At 40.1% G+C, this 17,348-nt stretch overlaps 1 protein-coding gene across 1 annotated transcript in view; it reads right to left on the reverse strand.

Moving 5' to 3' along the window:
- Positions 1–17,348, reverse strand: part of TBC1D9 (TBC1 domain family member 9) — a 55,382-nt gene continuing 38,034 nt past the window's right edge. The window contains exons 12-21 of the mRNA XM_061354107.1: positions 16,166–16,451; positions 15,041–15,170; positions 12,542–12,640; positions 12,353–12,421; positions 10,800–11,040; positions 6,117–6,182; positions 4,809–4,895; positions 3,486–3,560; positions 3,247–3,347; positions 1–2,301 (exon numbers count right to left, since the gene is read on the reverse strand). Coding sequence (XP_061210091.1) covers positions 1,576–2,301; positions 3,247–3,347; positions 3,486–3,560; positions 4,809–4,895; positions 6,117–6,182; positions 10,800–11,040; positions 12,353–12,421; positions 12,542–12,640; positions 15,041–15,170; positions 16,166–16,451 — 1,880 coding nt within the window. The 3' untranslated portion in view covers positions 1–1,575. The remainder of the gene's footprint in view (positions 2,302–3,246; positions 3,348–3,485; positions 3,561–4,808; positions 4,896–6,116; positions 6,183–10,799; positions 11,041–12,352; positions 12,422–12,541; positions 12,641–15,040; positions 15,171–16,165; positions 16,452–17,348) is intronic.

The following is a 17,348-nucleotide window of genomic DNA, read 5'->3' on the forward strand; positions in this document are numbered from 1 at the left end:
TACTTTTCTCTCTAGCATGACTTTAATACTTAAAAACCAAATCTGTGCAGTGTACTTTATTTGTTCACGTTACCTATCAGTGGTTAAAAAACCACTACATCTGACAGTTTAAAAGCATTCTTTTAAAACAAAAGAACTAAATGTAGCTTCTGCTAAAAAAATCTGCCAGTTCCATGGATGCAATATACAGGAGTATAAAAGAAAAAAAAGAAATCAATAATATTCTACAGAAAACATTATCAAAACAGCAAATAAAGATTAGGCATGTAGGCATGATCCTGAACTTAAACAAACATGAATTAAAAAACAACAACAACAAAAAAATCATTAATACCTGTATAAAAGCAAGGATTCAAAGTGCAGGTGCTCCAGTTTTCATTTTAACATATTATTCAGTAAGCTGATACAGGATACTATTCATTTTATATAAAGTGACAGTGTTCTCAGTTAGACTTAAACATTCACTTACATATCTTGCAGATTTTTGTTTTCCATTACTGCTACTTTACACTTGTAAATGAAGACTTACGCAATATAGGTTTTTATTTTCTTACTCTAACAAGGATATAATAGGTTGGTGGTAAAGGTTAGTTTTAAGAGCTAAGCTATAGATCCAGCCTTAGAAGTGTATATGTGTGCATATATATATATATAATTTTTTTTTTAACTTTTAAAAACAGCTTTTGATTTTTAAAAAGAGACTCTACCAATCTGTTCTGGGACCTGCATGTACTGTCTTTGGAGCATACCAACAAAGCTTCCCAAGTCCACTGTTAGGAATACAGCTCCAGGCAGGGTCATGCTGTCAATCTTCCCCCGGTGGCCATAGGTTGGAAAGGGCTTCCTCCCTGCTTTGGTGCAGCCAGGGGCACTGAACCCAGGGAAAGGCAAATGGGCTTCTGCCTTCTGCTACAGGAGAAATGATCACATTGAACCACATTTGCCTTATAGGCCAGCTAGGCTTGGGATGGACTTCTTCTATTTGAGTGTTCCAGTCTCAAGCAGTGGAAGTTAGGAGCCAGGCAGGTGTCACTGAATTCATCTTTAATGTATTAAAGAAACATAAAATGAAGCATACATTAAAACCCACTATCTGCTTTGGAAAAAAAGTTACATAAAATAAAACTGTCCTTCAGGGATGTTGCCTGGAACTTAATTTCATGTGAGGTCCTATTCAGGTTGACAGTGTCCCTTTAAATCTTAGGTACTTTATGTTTTGTTTATTTTTTCCCCAAGAATCAGATCTCTCTATAAGCCTATTTTAAAAATGCACATAAATACCAGCATTAAGTTTACATTTAGAAATGAAGAACTAATCTTTACCATTTTATATTGACAGCAAGGTTAATAATACACACACTTCACTGACAACCGATACTTTTTCTCTGTATTTTGAATAATTTGCATTTGTGTAACATTTCGCACAGAAAGAGTGATTATACTTCAAGATAAGTTACGTTTGCACCCCAACATTTTCATGTTAGTGAAAACTATCATGGTTTGAAAATACCATGGCCTGTGCCAGGTACTAATAAATACAGAATAAAAAAAATAAATAAAAGCCCCGACTGCCCTTTATCCCGACATAGTAGAGATTTCATAGTCACTGGCCGAGGTGATTGGTTTCCCCCTCAGCCTTACATTTTTAGCATTAGTAATCCTGGCCATCATGGACACAGGCTTGTCAAAGTACCTCACCAGCGCTGGCTCAGTCAAAAGGGAGGCTAAAAACTGTTCAAAGGTAATGGCCCAGTCTCTGTCAATGCTAGTGCTTCTCCGAAGAGAAGTGGTGTGGTTGCTCCGTACCAAAACGGTGTCTTCACCGATGTCCTCGCAGTGCAGCTTTTCTTCTTCGTGCGAACCTGCGCTCAGTACCGAGTAGGAGGACATGGAACTATCATCTTTCGTATCGTCATCAGAAATAAGCATGGAAGAACAGGCTCCGTTGTCCCTGGGTGAAGAGTCTTCGAGCTTGATGTCTTCCATCTGCATGCCCAGGGTGCTGTCGGTGCAAACTGCCTCCTCGTCATTGGTGCTGAGGCTGCTTTGGAAGGGCTTGTGCTGTTGGAGGGGGTACTGCTGGTGCTCCTTCTTCTGGAACAGCTCACTTTGAATAGTTTTGCTGCAGTTGCTGCTGCTGCTGTCTGTCTCTTTTGTGGGCTGCACGCTGAAGAGCTTTCCAACCTCACCTATCTCCAAAAGCAAACTTGTAACAGCAGCAGTAGCGTGGTACAGATCTTGTTCATTGGGGTCTTCACTGAACATATTGTACATTGTCTTGCACAGTTCAATGAACTGTCCCTAGAGCACAGAGAGAGGAAGCAGTAATGAGAGAGCAGGAAACACATCAGACTGAGAGCTACTAAATCAGTTTTCAAAGTCTGGCATGGAGGTATGACACAACAGTTCATGTGATTAATCTGAAACTGAAATAAGCTAGATGTGGTCTAGAAAGCTTTTACTAAGGCTGGGCAGCCAGATGTGTTGCCTCTCTCAGAGCTATTCAGAATGAACTGTTGGATCTTTTGTCCCAACAGATGACAAATCTATTTCTCTGCAGCCACAGGAGGGCAACAGAGGGTAAGCAGTGAGACACATGGCATTCATTTTAGTGGATTTTCTTGCAGGAATGATGCAAAGTATAGCTAGTGGTCCAATAAAAGTAATAAGCAATGAAAAATGAAAAAAAGACCTGCAGTGCTCTTTTAATTGACCACAGGAACTTAGCTGGATGTGAACCTTTCATAATTCAAAGCTCACAAATTAAATAGGAGGGAGATTTGCTTAAGGCTATCTTAAGTAAGAAGCATGTTCTACAGGGAATAAACCTTCTCTGTATGCTCTGGAGGAAACAGCTGTCCCCATCGGTCTCCTCCTCCTTAGCAACTATGGATCTAAAGGGAATGAAACTGACAGTATAAATTGCAAAACAAAATACTTTTTTCAGGTAACATGTACTGGACATCATGTGCTAGCTGATGATAGCCAGTGTTGTATCACCCTTTGTCTAGAGATCAAAACAGTATGTAATCATTCCTATATACGTGGGTTTTTTTAGGATGTTTTAATACTAGCTACAGAATACTGAAAACAATAAACTTCTGCATCCAGCTGACTGCTGGTCTGATAAAAATGCATCTGCCTCAAAATAAAATCTTGATTCAGAGTTAATGTATTGAATATTTGTAGGTATGTGAAGAAAAAGTTTGAAGTTAATGAAAAATAAGTAAGTACCAGTAGAAGTACCTGATTCAGTTTGGGCAAGTCCTTTGTGTTTTTTGCTTTGGATTTATTCTCTTGGCTCCACATTCTCAGGTAATTTCGATTATCTTGTGAGCTCTTCTTGCCTATTGTCAACAAATTACCCAGAGAAGCAGGAAAAGTCCATGAAGAAACCTTAAATTAACACTTTTTTTTTTCATTTTCAAAAGGAGCATCTTTACAAGAAATGAAAGACATAATTCAAATGGAGACATCATGCATACCTTTTTCTGTTTTCAGACTCACTGTAACAAACCCATCATCTACTCCTTGCTTGTTCCTGCTGTCTAGGCCAACAACTAGGAAGTGCAGGGGCAGGGGGGGAGAGAGATTATCAGTGTGGTTTTAGACACATACATACTTTTCACATGTACAGCACAAAACACAGGAAATGATTACACTGCAGAAAATGCAGAGCAAAAAGGATAGGATTAAATGATGACTTTTGCTTATTCTTAAATCTGCTGACAAATTCCATACAATTAATAATATAAGTACTATGACAGGGCTGCGTGGAGACCTCATAGCAGCCTTTCAGTATCTGAAGGGGGCATATAGGGATGCTGGGGAGGGACTCTTCATTAGGGACTGTAGTGATAGGACAAGGGGTAATGGGTTAAAACTTAAACAGGGGAAGTTTAGATTGGGTATAAGGAGGAAATTCTTTCCTGTTAGAGTGGTGAGGCACTGGAATAGGTTGCCCAAGGAAGCTGTGAATGCTCCATCCCTGGCAGTGTTCAAGTCCAGGTTGGACGAGGCCTTGGGTAATACGGTTTAGAGCGAGGTGTCCCTGCCCATGGCAGGGAGGTTGGAACTTGATGGTCTTAAGATCCTTTCCAACCCTAACTATTCTATGATTCTATCTTAGGCTTTGTTTATGCAGTACTATGATTAAGCTGTGTTACAACAACACAAACAGCTTCTAGCACATTTTATATTTGGTGATTATATTAGTGAAATTTCTGTTGTCTATCAGGAATTAAAACTGCCATCCCTAGCCTATTAATAATTATCTGTATTTTCAAACAACCTTCCTTCCCCCAGTAACCTGAAGCTGGAAACAGAGAGAAACTTAGTATCAAGTATCTCTAGAAAGAGAATACCCTTTAAGACAACAGCTATGAGACCAGACTCTCATTAGGGCACAAGAAGAATTCACACTACATTTTGACACATCTTTTGGCTTCAGATTTTTAGAATATTTTAAGTTCTGATCCAAATATATATTGAAAGCCAATGTATTTATTGGTACTCTCCACTGAGGCATGCATGCTGTGCACTTATGACAAAATTACTTCTATTGCAACACACTGATTACAACACCACATTATTCTGAGAGTGCTTTGCAATGCACAGTATAGGGGAGTTCTTAGTGTACACATACCTGCACCTCTAAGGATATCAAAATTCATACATACTTCTTTTTACAGAGTACACTTAGTAAGAGTATACTTACAGAGTTACAGTAAAAAAGTAGCTTCCTAAAAAGGCATGTTGTTTGAAATGCATTACCTTATCTTTTCATGCCCAAGACAAAAGATGCCTACCATGTGTACATTCTGGTGTGATGTCTTCAAAAAAGTACTGAGTAGCTTCAAAAGCAGAATCTGGTTCTTCTTGCTCAGGGGATGGATCTAAGTAATAAAACAAAACTCCTTCATTAAAAATTCCACCCTTTAATTACTAACTAGAACACATTTCCACTGATACGTTTAGAATGTCAGTTTCTAAAGTGTGAGGATGCAACGGGTTAGGAGTCATCTCTTTTCAGCATGTAGATGAAAAAAAGGACCTCTTCTGTCTCCTCCCTAGTATCCAGTACTAACTTTCTCCTCCATGGTATCTGACTAACAAGGAGCTGTCTGCCTTTGGAGGCTAGCTTGCCCATCTTCCCATGTCTGCTTCCATTACTTTCTTCTGCGTAGTTCAGCTTGTCCGCAGCAGGGTACGAACTCTTTTCTAGATGGAAACAGCCTGTCATGATTTGACATGAGCTTACACATCCTCAAATACCAGAGGCTGCATTCTTAAAAATGGATCTCTTCTGTTACAATTCAATAAAATTGTACTTGTTTCTAGTTCTGTTACTAACTCACTGAAGCATATACCTCCAGCAAAACCAGCTGGGAGCAATCAGGGACACATGTTTAAAGCGCATGAAGGTGAATGTTCTCTCAAAACTTTTAGATACCTTTACCAGAGGATGGGTTGCAACTTATGTAAACCACAGATTCAGTGGGCCATCAACAGGTTCTCTATGGCATGTGTGTGACAAGCCAGCCAGATAGTTCCAGGACATAATTTTCTTCAGGGACAAAACTGTTTTGAGAGGTTTCCAACCCCCTCTCCATCCTAACTGCCTTTCTCAGTTAGCTGGGTGCAACAGATGGAAAACACATCTTTGAAATGATCTGGAGCTTCCCTGAGCAAACATTTCTATTATCCCAGAGGGGTAACCATGAAGAAAACCTGGGGACAGAAATGAGCAGCCAGGGCACAGAGGAACATTTTAAGCTAGATACACCGTTAAATAAAGTGGATTATGGTAAGAGATCCGTAAGTTGAAGAACACTGTATTTGCTGTGCATGGGGGAAGTCACCAACCCCAGCTAAACAGACAAGAGACACATATAGATAGCCTCCCTGTGACTGAAGCAATAGAGTACCGCATGACTGCTTTCAGACCTCCTAAATCTGTACCTGGTTATGACAGAAGCTCTCACTGCTGCATAAACAGCTGCAATAATTCCTGCAAATTAATTTTTAATTGGGAAAGCTAGTGATAAACAACTCTGCTCCAAATTTCTGTTCTCAACAAGACAATAATTATTTACTAATTAACACCATTTACTTACCAGGCAAAACATGCATTCTATACAGAAGCTTCAGCTTCTCTGTAAGATCTCCATGACATGCTGCACCTAAAACAGCATTATATAAAGTACATTAATACTCAGCATTCAATTCTATTTATTACTGCTACAATATTTTGTTTTAGATTCTTCTACATTCACTCTGGGAAGAACTGTACTCCCTTTATGGCCCGAGATCACAAGGCAGTCACTTGACTTCTAAGATCATACAATCCACAGTAGAAATAGCAAGAGAACACAGACAAACTTGCCCTGAATTTTGTACTTCAACCTTAGATGCTTCATTAAATGTCTATTTTATAACACACAAAAATAATCTATGATCATCACACTGCCACTCAAATAGGCCTCCAGCTGAGAGACCGCCTTTTTGTGTGGACTTCAAAATCTTTTATCAAAAGATCCAAAAACATCACATGATTGAGAACAACAAGATACGGAAAAAAAAAAAAGGAGAGAATTTCCAGTAAACAGCATCATTTACCACAGCTACAGCTTAGCAATGGCCTAAACTGATGTTCAAGGCAATGCTTTCTAGTGATTTATCCACCCCAATCCCTATGCATTTCTGGTCTACGCTACATCTAGCCATATGAAACCCAAGCAGTCTATCACAGCTTCTCCTTCCACTTAATTAAATGGATATTAGTTAATTTTAAAGTAAAAAAATAACCGATAATCAGACTTCTTCATAAATCTTACTTGTTATGATAAGAAATTCATAAACAAACCATCATTAATGAGGTTATGCACAGAATTAGTTTACCTTGCAGGCTATAGTGTCAACTTATGCAAACTGCAAAGTGTGGTTTGGCAAATGCTGACAATCACAGTGTGCTGTAAAGCTTAACACTCCAATAACTACAGATATTAGACCAAAGAACTGAGTACATTTACATTAGCTGTTTTGCTTTCAACTTGTTTTTTAATCAAAAAACCTCCTTATGCTCCCATCTGGTGTTACCTGCACACTGTGCAGATACTGCTTTTGCTTTTGGTGAAACTATGTCTTATGCACCCAGGTACCCCACTGCTAAAGTCAACATGAAATAACTAAAGCACAGAATGGGCCGCAGTTCTGTGTCCTTCAACAATGCCTAGGAACACATTCACTAACCTAGGAATCAAGCCACAGGATATTTGGTGACACAAGCCTACTTGGACTCTTCTCAGATCCTCTAGGTCTCCACCAGGAGATGTGAGAAGTTTTACAAAGGGAAGAACAGCCTACTGGAAACAAAGGAACTGCCTTACAGCTGCAGGGGCTACCAAATATATGAGACTGATGCTGTATTAAGCAGTAAGAAAAAAATAAATCAGGCTACATTCATAAAGACACCATCTGCTACATGTGCCCCTATTATGAAGAGTTAGGAGAGACCTCTGCATGGGTGGACATCTCAGCTCAGGCCACCATTTTGACCTTCACGCTGCAGTATACGGACAACTTCATAGGAAGACCCCAAGAATTTGGTGGCCTCCTGCACAGCCCCTGCATCCCCAAACAGCAAAGCAGATGACCCTGCTGAGAGCACGTGAACAGCACTGGGAAGGTGGTAAGACCATTCCTAGTCCTAACCAGAAATACTTCCTCCCTGCACTCTGGAGTCACAGGTCTTAAAACCTTCAGCAACTTTCAGCAAGTCGTGTGCTTTGCAGTACGTGTCTCATACGATGCACTGACAGTTCTTAACCAGGAGTTTTAAATTTACTTTGCAATGAGAGAAGAAACCTTGCTTGGAAGTGAGCAAGACTACACCCTTTGAATCTTTCTACCTGACACAGCAACAGTGAAACTTGTCACCATCAAGCTGCAAACAATGTCCTCAGACATGCCTGCTCTGCACCCTGAGGGCTTAACCAGCATGATTGGAACAACCTTCTCTGAGCTCCCTTTCTGACTGTTCTTGTATCAAACTATGCCAACGTCAAGTCTTTTCTGGGCAGCTGATCTCTTAAAGTCTTCAAGCTATGCCCCACTGGGCTTAGTTTCTGAAAAATGTGGGTTTGCAGAATAAGTTTTGGCTGTTTAGCCCATTGAACATTTTAGTTCAGTCATGTTTGCTTATAGCTATATTTGCGAATTTTACATTAATTTATGTTCACAGTGCTCAACACTGTTCCTTGTTCTTATCACTCATTATTTGTTCTAAAAATTGCTGTCTTAACCAGTAACTGGTTGACTGCAATTAACAGCATCCGGTAAGCAGCAAGAGTCATTGGTCATACCTCAAAAGGCCATTACGTGCTACCTGACCAACAGCCCCTCAAATACAATTCAGAACCGCATCACAGGAAGCACTGCAGTTTTGGGTGATGTGAAGGGGAGGTGTGCGATCAGTTTTACTGTCACATAAATTTTATACCTGTGAGAGAACAGGTCTTACCGTTGCTGTACAGAGGTTTCCATGCAAGGCTGCATTTGGAGCCCTAATGCTTTAAAACACTGCTACAAAAGGTTGCTGAAAGGCAAACTGGGAAACCTTTGCTCTCTCCTAAGGATAAAAATGTAAAGCTGGAGGAAATGTCAGGTTACCACGAAATAACACATAGCAGATTGTGAAATGTTGGTCATTTACAAGGAATAACTCCTGCTGTATTCACAAAAAGGGGTGGCCAGCTCCTATCTCAGATTTGCTTCTTCATGCTAATCCTGGGGCTTGCACATTCCTTTTGTTGTGATACTGACTGTTACAGGTGACGAGGATGATGAAGGGGCTGGAGCACCTCCCATATGAAGACAGGCTGAAAATGTTGGGGCTGTTCAGCCTGGAGAAGAGAAGGCTGTGTGGAGACCTCATAGCAGCCTTTCAGTATCTGAAGGGGGCCTATAAGGATGCTGAGGAGGGACACTTCATTAGGGACTGTAGTGATAGGACAAGGGTAATGGGTTAAAACTTAAACAGGGGAAGTTTAGATTGGATATAAGGAAGAAGCTCTTTACTGTTGTCGTGGTTTAAACACAGTCACGCAGCTTGTTCACTCACTACCCCCCCCCCTTCTTGCCCTCCCTCTACTTCCGGAGGGACAGAGAGGTGAATCGAAAAGAATGCACCTCCCATGGGTTGAGATAAGAACAGTTTAGTAACTAAGGTATAACACAAATCACTACTGCTACCACCAATAATAGTAATGATAAAGGAAATAACAAGGGAAGAGAATACAACACCTCATCACCAGGCGACCGATAACTTGCCCCACCCTGCCTGACCGAGCACCGACTGATACCTCCTCCAACCCTGCAGTCCTCGCCCTTCCGGGTAACTCCCTGGTCCCTCCTGGGCATGACGTGCTGTGGTATCACAGTATCACAGTATGTTAGAGATTGGAAGGGACCTCAAAAGATCATCTAGTCCAATCCCCCTGCCGGAGCAGGAACACCTAGATAAGGTTACACAGGAACGTGTCCAGGCGGGTTTTGAATGTCTCCAGAGAAGGAGACTCCACAACCTCCCTGGGCAGCCTGTTCCAGTGTTCTGTCACCCTCACTGAGAAGAAGTTTCTTCTCAAGTTTAAGTGGAACCTCTTGTGTTCCGAATACCTCTTTGGTCAGTTTGGGTCAGGTGTCCTGTCTCTGCTTCCTCCCGGCTTCCCCTCCTCCCCGGCAGAGCATGAGGCTCACAAAGTCCTTGGCCAGACCAAACATCTGAGCAGTAACTAAAAACACCAGTGTTATCAGCACTGCTCCCAGGCCGAAAATCAAAACCACAGCACTGCACCAGCTACCAAGAAGGAAAAAAAATGACTGCTACTGCTGAACCCAAGACAACTGTAAGGGTGGTGAGGCACTGGAAGGGGTTGCCCAGGGAAGTTGTGAATCCCTGGCGGTGTTCAAGGCTGGGCTGGACAGAGCCTTGGGTGACATGGTTTAGAGTGAGGTGTCCCTGCTCATGGCATGGGGGTTGGAACTAGATGATCTTAAGGTCCTTTCCAACCCTAACTATTCTGTGATACTATGATACTTATGGAAGCACTGGAACAGGTTGCCCAAAGAAGTGGTAAATGCTCCGTCCCTGGCAGTGTTCAAGGCCAGGCTGGACAGAGCCTTGGATGATATGGTCTAGTGTGAGGCATCCCTGTCCATGGCAGGGGGGTAGGACGAGATGATCATAAGGTCCTTTCCAACCCAAACCATTCTATGATTCTGTAATACCCTCCTGCTCTCTCTCTTAGCCTGCAGTCTTGGTTACTGATGTGCCTTATATGTGCACATACATTTCTCAAAAGTCTTCTTCCTGAACAGAGCAAGAACACACAAAAGACTTTCCCAAAGGAAATACTTTGATTAGAAATAATCACACCATTAAGCAAACAAGTTGCAAGTCATTTTCATGTTAAGAGTTAGTGGTCAGGGAAATCCTCAGACCCTAATGGATGTGCAGCTCATGTGCAGGCTTGTTCGTGTGTGGTACACCACCAGCTAACACAGATGCGCCTACTGAGACCAGCCTAAACCCCAGTGGAACCACTGTCACAGGCATAATAAAATGTGCTGAACAGCAGCACGAACAGCTCTTAAAATAAAGGTAACTTACACAAATCAGCATAGGTCAAAGTCATTACCTGAGAGTTAATATAATATCTGTGTTTCTGTAGGACTGGATCTCCTGTAGAAACAAACTGTTTTGGTCAGATTATATTGAAACTGCTGTGAATTCCCCTTACTTAGCCCAGAGACGAATTCACGGAAGTTGATAAGCAGGTCTCCATTTTCATCAAGAAGCCTGAATAAGCGTGCAGCTAATACATCTGAATGAGTTCCACATGCCCAAGGAAAGAGGAGAGCAAACATCCCCTTGAACTGCTCAAAGTCAATACGGTACTGCTCCAGATAAGGCAGGCTGGGATCATGCCGGTCAGTAGCATTGCTGTTTCCTCCCCAGTAGCAGCTAGTCAGATGTTCTGCCTGAACAGAAGGCAAATGCTCTGTAAACAACTCATTGCTACCAATGAAGAAACCGAGAATCCACACACAACTCATACACAAACATTATTAAAACAACACAAGAGGAGCAGATATATTTCCATCTACTTCACTGTTGCACTTCTACAAGAAGGTTCTTCTCTAACCAGCACAAAAAGACATCCTTCTACGAATAAAAGAAAGCAAAAAACTTTTCCTGCCTCCCAGGCAGCAGAAACATGAAATACCTGTTTTAAACAGAGCTGTAAACAGCTGTGACTTGCATGCATAGACATGTTGCATATACATACAGTAAGCTCCTTGTGCTTAGTCTCCCCCTTCAGCCTCACTACACAGTCACATCAGAAAAGGGACTCTCATGAAATAATCTTTGAAATGTATAGTTCAACTGTTTCGTTGAACTCAAAAAATACTGTGCAACATCCTACTCTTTCAGTCTACTGAATTCAGTGAAAGTTCTGGAGCTGATTTTGGTAGAATCTAATTCAAAACAATTCAGAAGCTTAGAGAAAGAGATCCTAACACTGCACAGTGATCAGCTGGGGTGAGCTGTCTGACTTGGTATGACTGATTCCATGGAGGACTGAAAGAAGGTACTACAGGATTTGGACAACTTTAGGACCTGATATTACAGATGGGAAATTGAAAGGAAAGAAATTCTTCCTCATATGCCAATAAAAGTCTGCTCTAACAAAAACAGAGGAAGAAAGTATCTTCTTTTAATGCACTCTGAAAGTGAAGCTAAAGCATTTTAACCCATCACCATTAAATTTATGGATCTAATGGTATTGCTGTATAACCAGCCTATGGAGATGTATCACTTTGCGACACTGAATTACCATGTAATAAAGTATACATTAAATCATTAACAATGGCAAAAATCAGGTACTGTGATGTGGCAGTATTAGCTGTCTGAGATTGTAGAATACAGGTATTTATGTGCTGAATTCCAAAGCTTGGGTTAGATAGGTAGAGACATGCATAAGTTTTTAAAGACTGATCAAATGCCTCTCTCTATTAACTTTTCCATTACAATAGATTTTATCAGTATAATTCATTTTTTCCATGGACAAATAATGTATTGAGTTACTTACTTCCTGAGCTTTTAAGGGCTGGTTGGTTTGGGGGTTTTTGGTATATATTTCAGTAACAGCTAATTTAAGTTTGCATTAAGATACCTGATAGTAAGCAACTCACAGACTCAACCTGGTCTTTAGAAAAGACACAGTCCGTTATAAGAAATAAACATTTGTATTTCCTGCAGGCACAACATCTTATCTTTACTTAGCTTTACCTTGAAAAGAGCATACAGTTCCTCCAGTTCATCAATAGTAAAAGATGTCTCCGTCACAATAGTTCGTACCTTTTGAAACACAACATTATCAGTTATGGATTTGAAATCCATGACTCACTGAAAAGCTGATTTAAATTTCAGAAACTGGCTGGTCTTAATCTTTGCAAAGAACATTATTTCAGTACGTACCACATTGCGCTTTGTAGTATCTTCAAGGGTTTGAATAACCTTCAGCCTTTGTTTGAATCTCATTTGTTCAATTAAATCTGCTCGGATACTTCCAAATTTCTTAAAAGACAAAAAGAAGTGCAGCACAGTCTGTGTATTAATATTTGGAATACTCATAGCTTGCTTTTAATGCACTTGAGAAATTAATTATACCACACAAGTGTATTTTAAAAACTGCTGTTAAGGCATCTTTCTAACATATGACAAAATTATGAAGGCTTTAGGAATGCACCTCAAGATTTTGTTTTTCCCAATACCTTAATTCAATTTGAAAGGTCTTCCTTAAGTGACAAATCATCACATTTCAAACCATAATCTCAGATGTTATCATTTCTTGCTTGGCCCATCTCTAAAAACAACCCTTCTGCAGGACTTTTATTTCAACTTGTCCTGGAATATCTCAAGTATTACAGAGAGAGATGTTTAGACTAACCGGACCTCTAACAGCTGAGGCAGCATCACAGTCCTTACATTCATTATATCTGAAACTGAGCATCAAGAATGCAACTTCCATTAAGAAGATCCTCTAAAGTGCCCAAGCCTTATTTTCAGAAGGTTTTTTTTCACAACTCGGTCAAGGAGCTTTGGTGCATACTACAGAAATATCCCAGGGGAAGCCTATTAAGAGTAACACTCCATGATTTTGTATGCAGAGGAATGCCTAAGCTCCAAGGTTTATTTTTGTTAATTGTAAGTAGGTTTTTGCCATCAAGAAAACACTTGTAACATACTCAGAAATGCAGAGTTGACCAGGAGGAACAACAGTATCAGACAAAGTATGCCATACGTAAAACTAAACAGGAGTGAGGAAAGATACACTTTCATTCAGGATGGATTTATATTTCCAATGTAAGTGCATCTACATAGCAGGTCATAATTTGCTAGCACAATCTTGTGTGATCAAATAAACACTAAAGCTGGGTTCATCTGTAAAGCTGTGCACCTGTATCATGTACCTCAGGAGTAAAATTTTGTTTCATGTACCAGGAGCATTCTGCAAAGAAAGAAGTCTTTTGGGGAAAAAAAACGGTATCTAGACAAAACACCCATCAACCACCACAGGGGTCACAAAACCTTGGAAAGAGAGGTCTGTTGTGGCTGTGAGGCCACATCTATCCCACAAAGCTTATGCTCTGGTCTGGAGGCCAACGGAAATGGTCTGTTACACCCATAAAACTAAAACTCATGTAGCCTACAGAATAGGAAGGTCATATGCAATTACCTCCTGGGTATGGTCCCTCACTGATTTAATTCTTTTTTTCTTTTTAAATAATCAAATCAGCCAAATTGTTTCTCCTCAAACACATTCTCTTTGCTACTAGCTCCTGCTTTCCTCACAGTCCTTTGCTCCCTGTTTGATTTGTTTTGCCTAATTTTACTGCAGTACAGCTGGTTATTTATCTAGGAGTTACAGAATTCTGTGCTGCCTAAGCCTCAAAAAGACAGACTGGCTCTGCATGGAGTCAGGTTATTCACCTGAAAGCAGTTAAGCCAAAACAAGCTGTCTCCATGATGAGAAAAATCAGAAAAATACAAGGAAAATAAGAATTTCACATAAACTTCCTTATCCCCATTCTAACACTGTGTGAAGAAGAACTATACGTCTGACTTGAATCAGTTTGCCCTTCAGGGTAGAATAGATGAAGGATTACCTACTTCCTTCTTAAACAGATATCATGTTATTAAAGCAAGGAGGTTTTAGGGACATGGGAGGTGCCTCTGAAGCAGCTATCATATTGGTAAGTATGCATCTACATCTTAAACTAAAAATAGCAATTTACCCTGCATGTCAGGGAAGGAAAAAAAAAATTAAAACCGTAACTCTTTAAAATTATTCTTTAATTTTCATTAAAAAATGACTATGTCAGTGTAATCACCATTTTAACTGATGGCTTATTTTTAAAATTTAAGGGCAATGAGATTGTTTTGCAAATTTTAGGGGTTTGTGCAGGCTTTGTTCTGTGCTTTACAGATACGAGTTGTTACCAGCTCCTTTCACATGAATTATTTTTCGTTTTGGGTACAATGGAGAAGCTAGTGGCCTAGAAGCTAGTGATCAGAATCAGCACTTGCTCAGAAAAACAAAGGAAAAGAGACAAAATTCCTTTGATAACAGAAAGGTCTCTGAAGTAATACAGATTTCACTAATACGTCACATCAGAAAAGTATGAAAAAGCTTTTCTGAATTACAGGTTCAGCATATTGTTCGCAAATCACCTTTCCATTGGGGACTTCTCTCATCTGATGTTGCAGGCTTCTATATAAAACAGCTCCAATTAAAAGTTTTGCTTAAAAGAAACACTGAGACCTCTTCCCTGCCCCATTTCAGACTTCTGAGATGAGTCTCTATTTCTTTTATGTTCTTTCTGTTCCATGCAAAGCCAAACTACAGAGTACCAAATGACTCTAAAGCAGAAGCAGTGAGAGTTGGCAAGCTCCTGTTAAGAAATCCTATCCTACCTCATACGAAGACCTGATTAGTCTGAAGATATCCACCTCAGGATAAGGCTCTACATCATCACTGAGCAGTGAGTGAAGATGAGGAATAGGTGGAAGAGTGCTGTCCTTATTAGTTATGCTGTCCAAATATCTGGTGTGGGGAGAAAAGAAAAATAAATGAGAAGCCCAAGATTCATTTGTACCCCCCTCCCTTCCAAGGGTTAATAGAATTAAGGGTTATATGTAGAATATCAAATGTAAAATTGATCCAGCCACTCTGCTAATGAACTACATGACTTTTGACATCAGTAATTTGACAAATCTTAACACTGCTTTTTCTTGAAGAGAGCCAAGGTAACCCTGGTAATTCATTACCCTTAGCAAGAAATAGCTCAAACAGAGCTAGCCACAAACGAGTAGCTTATTGAACAGGTTTGTTGCTTCTGGCTGTTTAAACATGCTAAAGAATTACAACACCATGGCAACAAAGGTCAGTGTGTTTCAGTCTAAATAACCCCTGTCCTACTACTCCCCAGCTTCGCTTCAAGGGGCTTTAAAGGGCTTGTTCCTTCCACCAATGCAGCTGCTGTAAATCATCTGTCTTCTACCATGCAGTTGCAGAACACTTAAATCCTCAGCAGTGACTGAGGCTTATTTCAGAGAAAACACAAGCAGAGTCTCCTTTAATCCCCAAAGAAATTAAAACCAGAGCTTAATAAGGCTATCCTAATGAAACTTCCCAGGAAAAAAGATTCCAAACTTTTAGCAGCAACTTGAAAACTAAACACTACTCCAAACTCAACAAGGAATCAGAGGTTACACTCATCAGTATTAATTTGTGCTAAACAACTCAACCCAGGTTATTTATCAGCCTCCTATTTAATTGAAATTTATTCATTCAGGAGCCTACCTAATTCTTCTGAGTTCTGTTTAGTCCATTCCCAAAGAATTTATAGTTGGTAACTTAGCATTATTTTAAAATACTATAGAGTGTCTTATATGGGCAAAAGGAGACTGTAAGTATGTAAAAGATTTACATATACTGTACTGGTTTCAATTTTGTATTTTGACACAGAAGAACCCAAATCAGAAAAGTAAGCAAAAAGAAATGTAAAAGAAAGACACTTTATTTTCTGGAATAAATACCTTCCCAAGACTGTCATGGCTTCTCCATCATCTTTACAGTTAAGCAGCTTGTCTACATTAGCATCGAGGACAGCGAGCGCTAACTGAAATATCACCTTTATTCCTTCACAGAAGAAACAATCCACAACCACCACTGCACTTTCAAATGGCATTACACTGAGGAAAAGAGTGAGGAACCAGGACAGGGAAATGGTGGATATTACACCCAAGTCCTGCATGCAGTCATAAAGCTGTGGAACATAGTCACGAGCCAACTCTTCAAAGACACCCTGATCCACCAATGCTCCTGTTGAAAATAAAGAGGTTGGATGTTGATTAATACGGGAGCAACTGACCACATCACCACTTAGGGGAGAAGAGTATACACACATACATTCTCTTTACATGGAAACATAAATACAAAACCTAAGAGTATTCTACATGATGCTTACACACATTCTCTCACTTGCAGATAACAACAAACAGATTCTATTCCGCAACTGAGCTAGAAATACCAATTGAACCTTAGTAAGTTTTGTTTTAATTATACATTTTGTAAGAGCTAACAAAGGGTCACTGTGGTCCAGCACCTACAGAAGTTATATGAGGGCTTAGTACTTAACGTTACTAATTAGAATAAGACTTCTCAGCATCACCTCTTGGTGGAGTCCAGGGTGACTGTAAAGGTTTGGATTGGTTTCAAGAGAAACATACCTATGCTGTAACATCAGTGTCTTAAGCAGGCCAGGAAGAATAACTTCTAAGGCTGAATGAGGATCTCAAGCATTTGTGAGCTACAGTAAAGACTATTTCCATGATAAACTGAAGGGCCATTCAGTTCCACATACACAAGGAAACTGTCATCTAACAAAAACAGCTTTCAGATACTTGCGGCCTTTCAACCAGAGAGAAACTGGGCACAAAGACTTGTACTGCAAATTGCCAAAGCTCCTCTTTCCACCTTACTTTTAACTAGACAACCAGATCACCCAAAATTCAAAGTTTGGCCTCCCATCTCTTTTTTTTTTTTTTTATTCACTTTAAGCCCATTTTAGAATTCCATCTAATCGTAAGTGAAAAAAATACTGAATATCACAGTACCTATTTCTGGACTTGCTTCTATGCTCCTGACCAAAGTGTTTTGCCACTAGCATTCACAGTTGTGCCTATGCCACACATACCTCTGCCCATACGCTTGTTTCAG

The sequence above is a fragment of the Neopsephotus bourkii genome, unplaced genomic scaffold (genome assembly GCF_033783945.1).
Source record: "Neopsephotus bourkii isolate Nb327-2 ecotype Australia unplaced genomic scaffold, CSIRO-AGI_Nbou_v1 NB_718, whole genome shotgun sequence".
Taxonomy (NCBI): Eukaryota; Metazoa; Chordata; class Aves; order Psittaciformes; family Psittacidae; genus Neopsephotus; species Neopsephotus bourkii.